Here is a 17,912-nt window from a genome sequence, read left to right on the forward strand (position 1 = left end):
CATTATAGCAAGACTGATCTAGCAAAGCATTTTAGTATTCATACTGTATGTGCCGTGAAATTACACAGCTACACGATGTTGATGACAAGGAGGACTAATCACTCTCATGAACCCGCATGTGAAATAAAGGCGTCATCATGACGACAACAACAAAACACATAAACAGTGAATGTGCAGTACTTTCCCTCTTTAAGAGACAGATTTATTGTGCTCTAACTTAAATTTCTTTAAAGTGAGTGACTGTGAGAGTCATTGCCACACTCACTCAACTTATGTTGTTGTATATAGTTGTGTCTCGCACAGTCCCTGTGACTTGGTGCCGAATCTCCTCTTCTCCACGGATCAATAGAAGCTCTCTGATCTCGCTGTCTTGCCAGTACTGCGCCATCTCTCAAATATAAATCTCACACACTGAGTCTAAAAAACAACAATGCTTGTCCCTCAGCTGCCGGCGTCTTTTTGTTGCCCCAAGTCACGGGTGTGATATTATGATTCAGGTACGTCCCGCGTTCACCCGGGTGTGACGTTCCCACTGGAGCCAATTGGAGGCAAGCCAATAAAAACCTGTGTCCATTGGTCAGTCGACGCAGGTCTGAATGCCAGTTAGAGCCTTTCCCACTGCCGACAGGAGCTGATTGTTAGCGTTTTTAAACAGGTATTTCGGCCAGTGGGAAAGGGGTGATGGTGTGTAAAAGTCTTCAGGGCTCTGCTGATTCCATAGCTGAAGAGTTCTGAACTTCTACTGGCGTTAATGTTAGCACTAAAATTGTGCGGCATAAGCTTCTCGGAAAGGGTTTCCATGGCATCCATCTGCATGCAAGCCTCACATCACCAAGTCAAATGCCAAGAGTCAGAAAGGTGTAAAACACACCGACACGGACTGTGGAGCTGTGGAATTGTGTTCTGTGAAGTGACGAATCACGTTTGTCTGTTTCAGCAGTCGGATGGATGAGTCTGGGTTTGGTGAATGACAGGAGAACGTTACCAGGAAAGGAGATTGAAGGAGATTCAATGGAGATTTAAAGTACCTATTCTGTCAAATACACCATTTTACACAGTTACACATCAAGAAATATGCAGGAGTGCATGTACAAAATGACTCACGGATGTCCAGTGAACCCGGGTTAATGTTGCAGCATCTACACTTTTCAGGAGTTCACGTTTAGTTGCTTTTTCTTTGTAACTTACTCATTTTAGGTTGAGATAGGATATTTTCTCAACAAGCTGTTTTTTTTTAATACTTTACTCTGTATGATCTTATGTTAGGGAAGCTTTACCTCTTGCTCAAATAAAACCTTTTCCTTTAAAAGAAAATAAGGTACATATGGTCAGCTCAAAGTAACATTGGATTAACCTTGAAAAATAACTTATGGATTAAAACACAAATGACAAAAGCTAACCAGTAAAAAGTTAAATATTTTATATCACAAGGAACAAATTACTGTTGACTTTTCCACTGGTGTCCATATTTGACATCACTGTGAGAGCAGGAAGAAGCTACAGTGAGTAGTATCCAGCTGGTGCAGTGCCACAGTAGTGTATGATGTGCCTAAAATGACAAAGCATGCCATTATAGAATGAGGTGCTTTTATTTTAGACTTTAACCTTGTTGCAATTAAAGCATTCATGGAGGCTCTAACTTCTGCAAAAAACATTCAGGTCTTTAGTGTTAGACTCTGTGTGTAATCCTGTCATTGCCACATGGACTGCACTGGTGTGTGCCATCTCTCTTTTTGTGTAAATGAGTTTTCATCTGAGGATGGGGTCTGTAAAATCCTCCTGGTAGCTTCTCTTATCATTTCTTTTTATCTCTCCATCATGTTTTATCTGTCTCTTGTCGTACTTGTCCTTGATTCAGCAGGCTGTAAATCTTAAGTATCTTTGTGCTCCCGGTGTGTGAATATGTGACACTGCGTGTCATGTCATGATCATTATCTAAGGCCATCAGATAACAGATAACGATCAGATCTGATATGTTCATTCTTTACACTGTGCTCCGCTGTAAAAGCAGGAAAGAAAGATAAAGAGGAGTTTAGAGAAAGTGTCCTGTGCTGGTAAAGTGGATGAAAACTGACGAGATTACAATGAGACGTTTTCAGCGGTGACCTTGACCTTGTGCTGACTAACTTCTATAAAATGTTTATGAGAGCACGTCTGCTGATCTGCTGTACATTTTTAACCTTTTACCTCCACTCTTCTCTGCAGCCTACGTGTACGCCACCAACTTAAAATGTGTGTATTATAAATGTACGTAAAAGCCTTATAAAAACTATCTTTAGCAGTGGTAAGTTGGACTCTAAACTTTAAAGAGACATGAAAATTCATGTCTGTTCCTCAAAGTTAGAAGTAGGTAGATGTAAATACTTCAATACTTAAGTTTAAATATTAGAAAATGTTGAAAATCAATATAAATCAAATGATATAATTTTTTACTTCATAATACCCTACTACTGTGATACTATGATGTAAAATAAGACTGTTTTCTTAAATAATTGTGCAAAAAAGTAAAGAGCATAACCAGAGTTTGGACTTTAAATATAGTATTACTCAGTTTTAAATGCCAGTGAAAAAAATAATTCCATGTTCATTCAATTATGAAAAGTTCAATCAAAGCCCATTACAAAACAAAAACAGGTAGTAGGGAAGTTTTACAGAATTTAAACCAAATTTTGTGTCTTTATTGGGAACAAAGGTACCAAAACTGTGAAAAAATGAAAATCTTCAGACAACTGGTCTTTGTAGATCAAGACACATCTCAGTGAAGAGGTCCAAGAAGTGATTCCTGCACAGAGAAATGCTTATCTTGAGCTACTTTCCAGTCCCAAAAGTAGAGACACATTCAGGAAAAAGGTTTAAAAAGCTCACAGAGAAGTGGTGTCAGACAACACTCACACAAGATCTGTTTCTACCAAGCGGTCCAGTTTGGTCCAGTAAATTCTGATCTTACCCACATTTCCACAGATGATATCTTTCCAGCCTCAGTTGTTGCAATTGGAAATACAGTCCCTTGAAAAAGCATTTGCTCCCTTTTTGATTCCTGTTTTTTTTTTTCTTTTTTTTGCATATTTATCACATTTAAATGTTTTGGATCATCAACCCAATTTTAATATCTCACAACAACAACCCAAGTAAATACAAAATGAAGTTTCTAAATGATGATATTTTTTCATTAAGGCGAAAAAAATCCAAACCTATTTGGCTCTATGTGAAAAAGTAACAAATGTATAACTACTTTTAGAAAAGCATTACTTCTTCCTCTGAATCAACATATTTACAGAATTTAATCTATATGATGATCTTATGATCAGTCTGAAAGAGGACAAAATATTAAAAATAAAATCATTTAATCAGTTACATTTGTGAAAACAGCACGAGCCAGCTTGGGTAGCAGAAGTTGTTCTGCTGCAGATATAGAAGCATGAAAATGTTCATCAGTGATCCTCAGCCATTTATCTATATCCTTTTTTTTTTTAACAGATATTCCTTCATAAGTACTCTTACTCTTAAGTAAGACATTTCTGTTAAGTGGAATCTGGGTTGAAGCCGTCTCCAGCCACAAATTAGGTCTCTTCTACTATCTTCTTCATAGGATTATAATAAAGTTTTGTTGTGTAAGTAAAAGATTTTACTGCATGATAAAACATTAAGAGGAAGATCATTAAGATAAAACATGACATTGAAATATTCAGATAAAAATGTCAGTAAAAACATGCTGTGTGGATCCCTGTGAAACATTTTGCTAATAACATAAGTTGATGTTCTTTTAAACACATGCAACATTTTGCAACATTCAATCTCTCATAGTAGAAATTTCTGGTTAGGTCTGTTTGTATAAAAACTGTAGATGACTTCTGAGGATATATTAGGAACCTGAAGAGCCGTTGTTTCATTCAGTGGCAGAAGATACCACAACTCCTTTGTAAGGGAGCACTGGAAATTGAAAAGTAGGGCTAAAAGTTAGAAATGGGACTGAGCCTAACTCTGTCCACTTCCTTATCTTTACAATAAAGGCTTAAAAAGCCCCAAAATAAATACTAAGACAAACAACAGAGTAATCATGGCATACTTTTCCTAAGTTTTTTAATTTTCTCAGTGTTTCTTTTCAGTTAATTTCTTGTGGTGGAATTGTTTCTTTTTATGATTATTTTTATGATAGCTGAAGAGACAGAAACCATGGGAAGAAGGAATACATGCACCAAACAGTGCTGAGGCCAGGAATCAATTCTGTGACCTGTACGCTGAGGACTAAAGGATGCCTGCTCTACCAACTGAGCTAAACTGGTCCTGGTTCCGGTTTTTTAAAACGTTTCTGTAACTTTCTGTGTTTGGTTTAAAAAGAAGAATGTTACTCCTGAAGAGCTGTTATAATTAAATATAAGTCCCCTGTCCTGGTGTCGTTTGCTGAATATTGAAACAACGTGATGAAAGTAAAGTTAGAAAGTAAAAGACAACCAAGCAAAAAAGTTTTTCACATTTTATTAGAAAATAAAAGCCTCTGAAGCAGAGCAGTGTTACATGTGAAGTTTGTAATCCAGGTATGTGGATTTGATGAGTCCTGTTTACTCTCCTTGAGTCTGAGCTGGCTCACTGTCATCTTTGAGAAGTATCCATTAACGTGATGCTTCCTGTCACATGGGTGATAAAACATCTCAGGAGGAAGATTCCCCAAAAGTTAGGGGAGCTGTTACACACAGAGAGAAAGACAGAATTGATTTAGGTTGTTGAAATACGAGAATTTGTACAATTTGACCTGAACAAATAAAACAATATTGATACCATGGAAAAAAGTCTAGGTGTAAAGCCCAGTTCAGACCAAAGATTCACAATGCGACGAGTCGAAACTCACAACTGCCTGCAACGTTCCACTTTGAGAAGTTCTAAACTTCTGCCAGTTCACACTGCTGCGACTGAAGGAAATGATGCATTGTTTTCATAGCTGCCACTCTCACGGTTACCCACTTCATTACTAAATCATACTTGTCATCACCATTGGAGTGCAGCAGTGAAACTTTGCAGCACATACAAATATTAAAAGGTTTTGCTAGATCAGTCTTGCAATAGCAACGATATCCGCTGAGCAAAAAACTTTTCCATGAACAAATTTAACCCCTACAGCCCTGAATTTCTCATGTATTTTCTCATAATGTGCCACACGTCCTGCTTATGAGTGCAGCGGGAAAAAGGAGAGCCTTTTTACGTTAAAACTTAAAAAAACAAAAACAAATATGGGCTAAGTCATTTCCAAGAAGCAGTTCAATTTAAAAAGGGAAAATGGAAATGTCGTTTTGAAAAGACTCTCCTTTTCCCAGCTGCACTCATAAGAAGGATGCACAGCACTTCTATGAGAAATTAAAGACTGCAGGAGCTGAATTTGTCAGTGGAAAATTAATTATTCTTAGCAGATACCTTTGTTTTAGCAAGACAGCGCTAGGAAGTCATTTTTGTGTTTATGTGTGTTGTGAAATTTCACTGCCAAAAGTGAAAATCCTGATGGTTGATGAAAAAAAGGTAGGTGCAATCATTTCTAAAATTAATGGCATGACTTTATCTAATGAAATTGACATTTATAGTCTCAAAAACAAATGTGTATTTCCCCTTTTCACACATATCTGCTTGCAATGTTCTTAAACCAGCTGTCTGTGACTTGAGAAGCTCATTTACTGGCTAAATCAGCAGAGAGCTTGATTCGAGCTGCAAAGGCTCAGTTCAGACTGCTGCGATTGTCACCAGTGATGTTCTAAAACCGTCTCCTTGTGAATCTTTGGTCTGAACTGGGCTAAAGTCTCCCACCATTGATTAATTTCTCTAGGACCCCTTGAAAATGAGATGCTGCATTTCAAGGGGCTATCCTTTAATAAATTCCATTTAAATTCAATAAATATTGCCATTATTTTTGCAGTGTAGACAGTGCTATCTCCTCTACTCTTCTTTTGCATGTAAAAAATAGTAATGTAATTTACTCTTCTATTTATATATGAGGCAAAAACATTGCAAAAAGCTGGTTTGAGCTAATTTCAGCTGATTCAGCTGGTGTGAAAGCTGGACTCTTTTAATGTGTCTGACTGTTTTCTATATGCACTCTTTAATTGAAAGTCCTTTAAACTTTTCTTGTATTTGTTGGTTTGATGGGTTCTCAATAAAAGCCAAAAACAGTCTCAATTACTATCTAAAAGTCTACTCCAAGATCATCAGAGTTCAGCTAAAAGATCTGAGCTTGTGGAGGAAACGTGATCAAGAAAGCAAAAGGGATAACTAGTCATTTAGACACATCCTTGGCCCAAGGTTCTCTTGAATGTTAGGATGGTGCCCTCTTATCTCCTTGAAAACAGATCATCAAACTCTTTAATTCCTTTGACTATCAGGCTGGCAGCTCTAACCAAATGATTGGACAGTTTCTGTAAAATCTGGTGTATTTTATGGTGTTGTGGTATCTATTTGTTGTTTCATTGGGGTCATGGTTCATGATTCCTGTGATTTGTTCTTCTCAGTGAATCTGTTGTCACTGATAGGTCTGAGCGCTGCTGTTGACTGTTTGTTTTTGTTGGTGGGCAGTAAACTGAATTATGTGTCTTGGAAAAAATAAAGTTGTGTAGGCTTTGCACGAATAAAGTAGGACAGCTAATAAAGCAGAGAGACATAGGAACCTTCTAGCTAATAATAAGTGCATCTCACAAACATTTATTTATTCATTGCAGGTAACCTAGTTATTGCATTATTATACAATTTTATTGCACATAGCTTGTTTTCCTCAAATCAATCATGCAGGCTTAATTTAAAGTGTTTCAATAATGCATGCCAGCTTATAAAAACAGGTTCAAAAAACATTCTAAGTAGAAAAAGTGAAGATAATTTTCACAAGTTTGGTATTCATAATGATGTTAACCTCCACAAAAAGGGAACATCAGTCCAATCTGAGTCCATGGTTATACAATACACCATATTTTTTATAGCTGTCTGAAGTTATGGTAGTTATAATTTTTTATGAAGCTTTAAAAATGTAATATGTCTCGAGAAAGTGTCAAAAAGACATTTTAGATTTCACCATCATAAGAGGTGTTGCCTTGTTTAGCTTTTATTTAATTTTGGTATGTCATAAAAATGCTTTTTGTCACCAACTCTCCTGAATCTTGAATTCTGCAGTGATATTGTGCTGTTGCTGGTGTTTATGCAAACTGCACTAACTCTGTGAATTTGCTGCTGTTAGTGGTGATGTTCCCCTGAGCGTGCATAGCTTTAATTGAGGTTCCCTGTGGAGTTTTAACACCTCTAGGAGCACCTCAGAGCTGTTTTTCTATCATTGGGTGTTTGTGTCAAGCATGAAGACAACATTTCTGTGCACACTGAATGGCACAATACAGCCAAAGGTTTCAAATGGATTTATGCAAAATATATACACTTAAGTATGAAAAATCCTTCATTTTTAACCTTTAAAGTGTCTCGAATTCATCTAAACATGACTTCTGTTTGTTAACATCAACAAATAGGAAACCAGGTAGGTTGTGGGATCCCTTTGAAATGATAAAATATGTTTTTTGTTATTTAAATAGACTATTTAAAAGAGAGTCTTAATAGTAAGCATGGCTGTATGCTGATAAAGAAAAACAGAGAAACTCACCTGACAAGGAAAGGTTGGGGGAAGCAGCTCGTGGTCTGAGTTTTGACCACATCCTGAAGATTCATCAAGTTTGTTAGCAGAGTCCCTTGTTTACATTTGTCGATCTTTGTCACCACAATCTGCAGAGGGAAATGACTGGAACTTTAAAAACTAACTTTATCTACATAATCAGAAAAAAATAAATGTATACAAAAAGAACAACCAGGAACTGATAAAACTCAGAACCAGCTGAAGTTAAGTGAGCAAACTGTGTTAGATAAGTAAAACGAGGCAGAAAGAATTTATACTGGCATCTACCGGACAATTGAAGGTACTACAACAGCCTGTTTAACCCTTTCAAACCCAAACATTAAATTCAATAATGTTTCGTGCTTCTTCTTCTCTACAAGTCTGTTTAAAAATTCTCCAGGCACTCAACATTCACACACAAGAGAAATGGAAAGAATGTGGATGGAATAAGTTGGTACAGTTTTTATAACACGTCACAATGAAAATCAACAATCTAAAACACATAATCCATGCTGGAGACAGTGTAGGCTATTGACGCCAACCACTCCCTTATCTTTAGTGCAAAAATTCTGGGTATTTATTGGCTCTGGAAAAAGTTTTGATGTGAAATTTCATTCTTTATTTTTCTCCTTTAATTTCAACATTGGAAAATTAGTAATTAAAGGTTGGATAGCGATGTTATAATATTTAATTTGCTTGTGTTTAAGTTTCAGTAGATTTCAAATTGGTCAAAGCTTTAATTGCCTATTTCTGTCACAAAAAATGTCCAAACTCCTTCTGCATGAAGCTCTTTTCTCCATGCTTTTTTTGTCTTTCAGCAGTTTGACTTCATCTCTGTTGAAAGCTGAGCCGTCACACTTTTACTAATGGCCAAAGTGTTTAATAACCTGAGAGCATGAATAATTGACTGCAGAGTGCTTATAGAGTGGGGGTGCTTCATTATAATGTCTCAGTGGTGGCGTTTCAGAGAGGACAGCAGCTTTTAAATAGCTGAGTGAGAACGTTCAGTATTAATTTGGTGTGGACATAATGAGGAGGATTCAGAAGAAGGACGAGAAAATGTGAAGTGGACCATTAGTGTTCAAGTTAGGAAACTTATCACACTACCAAATGTCAGACAGCCTTGTTTGCATCATTTAAAGTTAACAGGCTGCTGTTTGTATTTATTTTCAGCAAGCTTTTCCTACAGCAGGCTGTTTTCTCTGTGATCATGCTGCCTTTTTTGACCTGAATGATCAGGAAACCTACAGCTCATGGCAACAAAAACAGCCTTTTTTTTTTTTAAGTGAACTTAGCTTAACTGGTCCATGTGTTTTCACCCTCTCTTGCAACAATGCAGATTTACAAAAGTATCTAAAGCTGTTTAGTCTTTACAGTCTCTTACTAGTTGACTGGAAACTACTTTCTGAATAAAGTCAAGGTCAGATGATACCAATTTTTTATTTGTTACCATTTTTTCCAGGTTAGTCAGTAACAGAAGCATAAATGTGTGCAGCTACTTTGCCAACAGTCATAATAAAGAAGGAAAGAAGTATGTTAAAGTCCATAATCGTTGCATCCCTAGAGCAATAACTGCAACTGATGTAAACAGCTCTGTTAACAAATTAACCATTACTAGAGTATTTTTTAATAACTGTGCCAATCTTTGCTACTACATGTATGTGGCAAACAGAAAAAAATTCAAAGTTGGGTCTAATCTTTATTTATTTATCCTCCTGTTTCTCTTTATAAAGAAACTGTAAAACTGTCCTACCACATAAGGACATTTGACCTCTTCACACATCTCCAGAGCAATCAAATCCGCCGTCTGAAGACCGACACTTCCATCGACTAACAGGAACGACCTCACCAGGCTGAAACATTGGAAAGGCACATTAACTAAGGCTTTTTAATTCACTTCATGTTTTATCATTTGTTGGCCTGAAGGTGCTTTTTTGAGTGTTGAATGGTTGATATCAGCCCTGAATGTAATGGTCTACCCTGCAGCTCTGTCTTTGTGAAAAATTTAGAACTTGAAAGTGATTCATAGTATAAATGTCATTAAGAGTAAATTAGCAGTGAGGTCTGATAAGCCTGCTGTTTGTATTTATTACAGGACAGATGGTTAATGACAGTCCTGCTTTGACCTTTCAGAAATTGATCATATTTGTATGAGGGATATTTATTATTTTACTACTCTGACTAAAGAGTAGATACTCATTAATATAGGACAGGTTTCTAATGGACGGATAACTAAAGTCTCACTTTTTCCTGGTGTAAAGGTATGGCTCTACCATATCCACAAAGTCTCTAGGGGCTCTGTGTCCATAGCCTGGCATGTCCACGATGGTGAATGATTTTCCAACTCTGAAGAAGTTCATCTTCTTAGTGTGACCCTAAGGAGGACACAAAAAGAGACAAAAGGTCTTTCTCATTTCACATTTTGGTATCTTTCCTTCCTCCGTTCACATCGTTTCCTCGTGTCTTAGCTCCACCCAGCGAGGAATTGAAAGAGGGATGCAAGGAAGAGACAGGAGGAGAGAGGAGGCACAACTTAGTGAATGAGAAATCCTTCACTTCACAGCGTCAGCCTCAACAACGTCAGGTCTTGATGATCAGCTGACATTAGCAGACCCGTATTTAAAATAATTTCAAAAACCTTTGCAATGACTCAACATAAAAACAGTCAAAAAATTAGCCATAAAACGTCTTGAAGGGATACTTCAACATTTTGGCAAATTCGCCCATTGCCATAATTCCTATAGTCTTAGTAATAGGTCCGTTTCCTTTAGCTGTCTGTGCAAGCTGTTTCCAGATCTGGGGGCACCGTTAAACCAGCTGCACCGCGAATGCTATTTTAGCAGACGGAATTTTTGCTTTCCCTCATCAAACTCATCAAATACACAATCCAACAACTCCAAAACACTCTTGTGGATAAGTTGTGACCTGCACATTCACCATGCTATGAAACAATCATGGAACATTACGAGACGGAGATGTCTGAAAGTTAAATGCAAAGCCAGAACTACACTCCAGACATGGCGGCTGCACTGTGTCACTCCACCCAGTGGTTCACTCAAGAAATAGTATTTGCTTCATGTGTCGTAATGTTACATAATTATACGTTATTATTTCACAGAATACAGAAAAAAAAAAAAATACAACTTAAAAAGGATTCATAGGCTGAACATGAGATCAGGTTACTCACCGGACTTTTGGAGACGCGGACTTCTACTTCTGGTGTCAGGGCAAACAGAGCTTTGATAAGGGACGACTTCCCAACGTTGCTTCTACCGATGAAACACACCTGGAAGTGCACAAAAGATAATGTACATTACAGTATTTAAAATAGGTGTCTTATTTAGCAATGTGCATATTTAGCTGTTTAGATGATTAAATGTTGTCACCCTTGCAAGTCAGCACCAGAATTACTGATTGGTTCCATGAACTGTACATTTTTTCAGTAACGTAGGCCCTTAACAGGCAAATGTAGTGTCCTAGCTATTAAGCAGCCAACCACACAAACCAGGGCTGTAGAGATACAGTTAGAGCCTACTTCCATACTGATACAAGGCTCTACTGCCTGGATGTTTACAAGCACTGTGCAGAGCAGAACCGTTTGGCATTATTTTGATCTAGAGTTTTGAAGTTTTAGTTGTTTGCAGGCTTCATCGGGTTTAACTGGCACATTAACCCAAGCTCTTAGCGCTGTTGCCTCGCAGCAAGAGGGTTCCTTAAATCCCTACATAAAGTTTGCATGTTCTCCTTGTGCAGACATGAGCTCTCAATGATTTACTCCCAGAGTCCAAGGACCCAAGACAGGAAAATCCCCAATGATCTCTTCATGGCAGCTGACTCCAGACTGTCGACAATTCTCATCCTTCTTGATCTGAGTGCAGCCTTTGACACCATTTTCCATCACATCCTCCTCAACAGACTGCCCCCAACAAACTGGAAATCTATTCTTCTCACTGCCAGGAAACAGTGCATGTATGAGCTACCGTTTTTAGAGCAAAGAAGAAGAAACAAAAGCACTTACAACATTACATTTACCTGAGCAGGTTTGTATTCAAGCTCCACTGTTATTTTTTTATTTTTGAAAGTGTCCAAAAAGGGGAGAACAATTTAAATTAACTGGATTCAAGCTTATATCCATATATATATATATATATATATACATCTGTGTGACATCACATGAACATGGCCCCCCATGTAAAAATGATCTACAGGAGTCTGCGCTGGACTATTTTTCTACTTATAATGTCTTTCACGTTTTCCTTATTAAGCGAACACTATAACCAGCACACTGCTCTTTAACTTTTAAAGCTGTTCCCATTTTGTTACTGCAGTCCCAACGAATGCTCAGTCCCACAGGACAAGACTCAAGCTCATCCATCTCTCAGACACAAGACAGATGGATAGAGGCTGACGCTGCCAAAAAGCTGAGAATACATCATGGTCTGACAGAGCTGAGAGGCAGAGTGGTAACTAAGCCAGCATGCCAAAGAGACTGCGGTGTCCTCTCAGCACAATGTTCCATTCTGAGCCGTCTGGTGAACACTACTGTCTATAAGGTTATAAATCTGCTCATTTATTAACACGTGTCATCCCTCGCTTCATTATGTATGAGGCTGCAGCAGGGTGAAGAGACACTGCTTCATTTTTTAGAGACTCAGGGTCGATGTGTTTTATCGAGGGAGGGCAAAACCTTCAGGGTCAACATCCACACTTACTTCAGCTGCAGCTTATCTTTATTTTTTACTTTCTCTTAACATAAAAATAAAGCACTTGACAAACACAGTCAGACCTACCTGGAGAGTCAGAGCAAGGAGGAAAGTGTTACTTAATTTACTTTAGAAATTAAAAGGTTTCAAATGTAAAACTTTGATGACGTTTGTAAAACTAGATCACGAAAAAGTATCTTTTGATTTTGATTGTTCAGTCTGTGACTGTTTACTAGAAACCACAGTCAATACTAAAGTATTAAACCTGCACTCTTAAATAAAGGAAAAGGAAAGGGTAGGTTGAAAGATAAACGTAATTGACCCTACTCTTTAGGTGTTTGTTTACCTCAGTTAACATTTTCTAAAAATATATATATATATCTGTGATTTTCAAACATCTTTTGCCAAAGGCAAGCCAAAGTTCAAGCCAAAATCTGAAGGCACACCATCTTCACATTAATGTAAAATCTCCCTTTTAGCATGCCTTACAGTATCTTTAGTTGATGTATAGTTATAGTGATAATGCATGGTTGTTCAAATTCAGAACACACCACTAGACATGCCTCGCTTCATTCAGGAACAACTGAATTAGACAAACACATGGTAAAATATACACTTTTGCAGCATTCATGTCAGTTGGGTCAGCCATTTTCGGGTCTCTCCAGAGATGTTGGATAGAGTTCACATCAGGGCTCTGGCTGGGCCACTCTAGGACATTCACAGAGTTGTCTCTAAGCCGCTCCTGTGTTGTCTTGGCTGTGTGCTAACAGCCATTGTCATGTTGGAAGATCAACCTTCCAACATGAACAATATCTATGTGCTTTGCTCCATTCAGCTTTCCCTCAACCCTGACCAGTCTCCCAGTCCCTGCTGCTAAAAAACACCCCCACAGCATGATGCTGCCACCACCATGCTTCACTGTTGGGATTACACAGGTGATGAGTGGTGCGTAGTTTCCTCCAGATATTACATTTAGAACTCATGCCAAACAGTTCAACGTGGTTTCATCAGACCAGGGAATCTTGTTTCTCACAGTCTGAGAGTCCTTCAGGTGCTTTTTTTGGGCAATATCCAGGAAGGCTTTCAAGTATTTCGCACTGAGAAGAGGCTCTTGTCTAGCCACAATGTCATAAAGCCCAGATCAGTGGAGGGCTACAGCAATGGTTGTCCATCTGGAACTCTTTAAAAAATGTACAATGCCTTGAATGGCCACGACAATTTACTGTATGGAGCTGGCATTTATATAAGACTTGATTCATTCAATGATTGATTAGAGTTTCACCATCTCTGAACTGCATAAAGACAATTTTCATTGATACTGAAGGAACCAATATAGGCAAGTGTTGAACATGACCCACATGCCAACTAAAAGTCCTCTTACCTCTGGTGGTTTTAACGCAGGAACATGCTCCATCCTTTCTGCAGAGATGTAATAATCAATCTTATGAGATGGGGAAGAATAAAACAGTTTCTCTGCTTTCAACATGTCCTCAAAACTAGGTTGAAAGAGTTGGAATGGTGTCCTGTCCACAGAGCTAAAGATGAATCGAAAAAAATAAGGTTAAAAAGAGAAAACACAATTCTATCAATAAACAGGCTTTACACAATCTGGCTAAACACTTGAATTGTAGAAACAAGATAATTTACCGGTCCAGGTAAGCCTCCAAATCACTAAAGGGGTAAACTAAGCTTTGGAATTTCTTTGGAGGTAGTGATGTGGTTTTTTGAAGTGAAGCAAATTTATGGACACTTCGCAGGTGAGCTCTGCAAAGCTGAGTCCCGGGATGGAGTAACAAATAAAGCCGGGAAGAGAACATCTTCTCTTGAAGATTTCAGGCCTACCTGCAGCAGAGAGGATACAATAATCAACAATTACATACTTTAATTTGAAAGCAGTCTCAGAGAAGGATTTCTAGTAGGGACGAATGATACGGGATTTCTGCGGATGAGTGATGCCAATATTTGCAAATTCATTTTGGATGACAGCGATATTGATACTGATGTTTATATATGTAATTCAGACCTAAATGTCTGCCTTTGCTCTGCTCTTATATTCCCACCTCTGATTCAGTTACACTGACTGACACATTTTGCTTTGTTTGCAATGCAACCATAGGAATTTAGTTTGAGCTTCTTAAATAAAGGAGATATACTTGTTTCCTTTACTTATATGTTCTGGTTACATCTTTAAGATATTTCTTGGAACCATTTAGGAGACCAATGCAGCAATAATTCCCTGATTGACTATGACACACCATTTATCTCTTAAATCTTTTGATTCATGCACTGTTTAGGCACTGGTATCATTTCAAAAGTATCAATTTAGCACCAGTATCAAAAAAATCCAAACAATATCCAGCCCTAATGAGGATGAACAAAAAAAGGCTTAAGGTGTGGTCGATTTGTCGGTCCAGCCTAAAATGCCATAAACCTTTTTCTATATTCACTTGATATTAACAGCCAAAATTTCAGTTGCAAAGACTGGCAAAAAATTAAATATTTACTGATACTGTAGCATGCCTAAAATATTTTTCATCCCTAATTCCCAGTTTTTAATAGAAGTTTTGAAGGGGTACTTTATAAAATATCATCTAAGCTACTAAATCTATAATAAACCTCATTTTATAATTGGTCATATCAAATACTAGTATTTTTTGTATACTGGATATTCAGTTTATGTGAGCTGTAAGCTGTCATAGTCTAGACAAAAACAGAAAAAAACAATGTTTTAATTTAAGTGTAATGAATTTAAGGATTATTAAAAAAACATATGTGACCAAAGCTGGTAAAAACTCCTGCAAATCGTCCAAGGTCATTTTTGAGTTTTTTTTACACGTTATGAAAGTGTAGATTCCAAGCTTTCAAATGGTGTATCATACACCTTAATCTGAGCATATTTTACAAAGATATGCTGATTTGAGTGTTAACTTCTAGTTTCTGTTTGTTCTGAGAAAACCAGGCTCAAAGTTCCAGGACTTTTCCTACCAGAAAAGGCCAGGTAATGGGCGTGAACAACAGGGCCACATTTACATAAAGTCCACCCAAACCAAGCTTCTGAATCGGACTGGTGACGCTCATCAGAATGTTCCCACAGGAAATCTGCCTTCATCAAACTTTCACTGTCGAGTGATCCTGAAGTTGTCCCAAGTCTGTTGATAATTCTTGCCGCTTCTTCATCATCTCTTCTACTTTTCTTCACTGCAGGGTGCATCTTGGGGCTTGTTGATAAAGCTGATAACTAGAAACAGCTGTAGTTATGTGCCAGAGGAGGGGTTGCGTTTGAGCCATGTGGTGTTTGTTATTGTCCATCTCAATGGGCGAAACTGGGAACAATGGCAGGCTGAGTGGTCAGTTATCACCCAGCAGTTTTGCTTTACCCTCCCCTCAATCTCCCCACAGAAACTCATTTTAAAACACAAAATTAACACTTTTAAAAATCACATCTGTGTTACTTTTTTCATCAAATGAGTAGTTAAAATGTCGGACTTGCATAATATGAGAAAAAAGCGAAAAATGATCATTTTGAAGAAAAAGACTTTGTATCCATTTTTTCTCAACCACCGGAATGCCAACTTGCAGGAACTTTATCTGGCTTCGATCACATGGATAAAATCAGTTTCATTCAAAGTAATTTGTTTTGGAAAATATAAACAATGAGCCAAATAGGACTGCAAACAAATAAATGTAGAGGATTATGCTTATTTTTAAAAAAGCAGTAACAAGGAACCTCCACCCAAGGTGGAGGACTTGTAACCATTATACATGATATATGTGCAATGGAAAAGTTGGCCTTTTTCTCTTAGACTGGACCTGGACCAGTTTAAAGCAGTTTGAAAAAACTGCATTGAGTTTATATCGCCAACTAGAGCTGTTGGTTTACTGCTTCAGTGTTCAAATTATAGGGGTTGTTTTGTTACTTTGTTTCTTGTCTTTTTCACTGTACTTTAAATATACAATGTAATTTTCCTGGCCTTAACAAGAAAACAGACATCAGTCATTACACAAACTAGTTAAAGAGTAACTTTAAGGACTTGTGACATAGAGTCAGGGGTTGTTAGTACATCTTGCTTTCAGACATTGATTTTCCTTTCATTTTCTTTAACTAAGAAAATCCTGGTTTCAGTTAAAAAAACAGATGACAATGAATGATCTGTAGCCTACTGTACTTTGTTTTAATTAAAGATAATTAAAATGTATCTTTTTTTTTTAATAAAATTACCTAAGATTACTTTTTGTTTCCAAATACATTCTTATTCTTTGAGATGAAATTGTAAATAACCCCAGGAAACTCTAGTCTGTTGTCTGAACAGCTCTCTCTGTAAATAACACAAGCATATGACAAATGTGACGCTAAAAACAAAGCTGAAGTAGCCTAATAGATTAAAATGTAATAACATATGCAATAAGAAAAAAGGCCATAAATTATGCTTTAAATAAATGGCTCTAAAAAAACTCAAATACATGGCTTTACACCTGAATCTATCTACACGGAGTTCTCAGGGCGAAGCTCCAACTAGCGTGTTAGCAAAACTTTAGCTTTACTTGTCCAAAACGTTGAAAATGTAGGACACATGTTTATAAACACAGGTCGACGTGAAGACTTACCTACATTCCGATATTAAAATTGCTTATTCGTGGAAGAACACGCATTAATTTGGCCAAAGTTGAAAGTCATTCTCACTGCTCATCACAAAATGTTTCACAGTCCTCCATGTTTTGTGCAGCGCTAGGAGAGGTCCGACTGGAAACGAGGTGACGTTGCTAAGGGTTCCGGTTCAACATATTTCTCCTCCCTTTACCTCTGCCGGGTAGGAATAGAGAGCAGCAGGTACGAAGACAACGTGATCTAAACGAATTAATAAATGGATGAAAATTGAAATAAAAAAGCTGTCTCCCCTCCCTTTAAATAAACGATTGTTAAATATCGACCTGTACTGTAATACAAATAATCTCCAAGTGTAGACTGTGGCACTGAGTAGATGTAATCTATGAGTTACAGACGGTGGCTGTGGTTGTCTTTTAAGTGCAGCAGACCAAGGTTATTATAGTAAACTAAAACTAACTAAATCAATCTAAAATGAAAAATTATTATTATTTTTAAAAAATGATTAAGTTTTCTGAACCCCAAATAAAAAACAAAGCTTTAAAACGAAACAAAGACATGAATTCTGTTCTTACAAATGTAATAAAATTCAAATAGATCAAAGAAATAATATCCTTAATTGTAGTCTTTGACACAAGCATACTGACTGACAAGTTCTTAGGGATTTGTCTTGAGCGCAGTGATTTACAGTGATCTTTGGATAACTTTGTTCAGTGCAGAGGTTATAATGTGTTCTTTTCTTAAACAATATTATTCAACTTTTTAGTTAAGCCACAAGAACATTGACTTATGGACTTAAAGGTAGAAAGTTTGTTTACACACATTTATTCACATGTTTTACAACACAGCTTCAAAAACTCAACTCAACTTTTCATTGATTCAAGCATGCAGCCCAAAGTGCTTCACAGGGAACAGACAGGATTTAACAGAGACTGACAAGAAAATATAAAATCTTAAAAGCCTATTACTATAAAATGAAATC

At 37.2% G+C, this 17,912-nt stretch overlaps 1 protein-coding gene across 1 annotated transcript; it reads right to left on the reverse strand.

The window, feature by feature from the left end:
* Positions 1–4,460: 4,460 nt before the first annotated feature.
* Positions 4,461–17,078, reverse strand: gtpbp8 (GTP binding protein 8 (putative)). Its single transcript, XM_041807454.1, has 8 exons — positions 16,933–17,078; positions 13,975–14,169; positions 13,709–13,862; positions 10,812–10,910; positions 9,869–9,999; positions 9,378–9,477; positions 7,616–7,734; positions 4,461–4,681 (listed from the first exon to the last, which is right to left on the reverse strand). The coding sequence occupies exons 2-8, from the start codon at positions 14,142–14,144 to the stop codon at positions 4,591–4,593; spliced, it is 864 nt and encodes a 287-aa protein (XP_041663388.1). The 5' UTR covers positions 14,145–14,169; positions 16,933–17,078; the 3' UTR covers positions 4,461–4,590.
* Between the last annotated feature and the right edge of the window lie 834 nt (positions 17,079–17,912).

This window comes from Cheilinus undulatus, linkage group 15 (assembly GCF_018320785.1).
Source record: "Cheilinus undulatus linkage group 15, ASM1832078v1, whole genome shotgun sequence".
Taxonomy (NCBI): domain Eukaryota; kingdom Metazoa; phylum Chordata; class Actinopteri; order Labriformes; family Labridae; genus Cheilinus; species Cheilinus undulatus.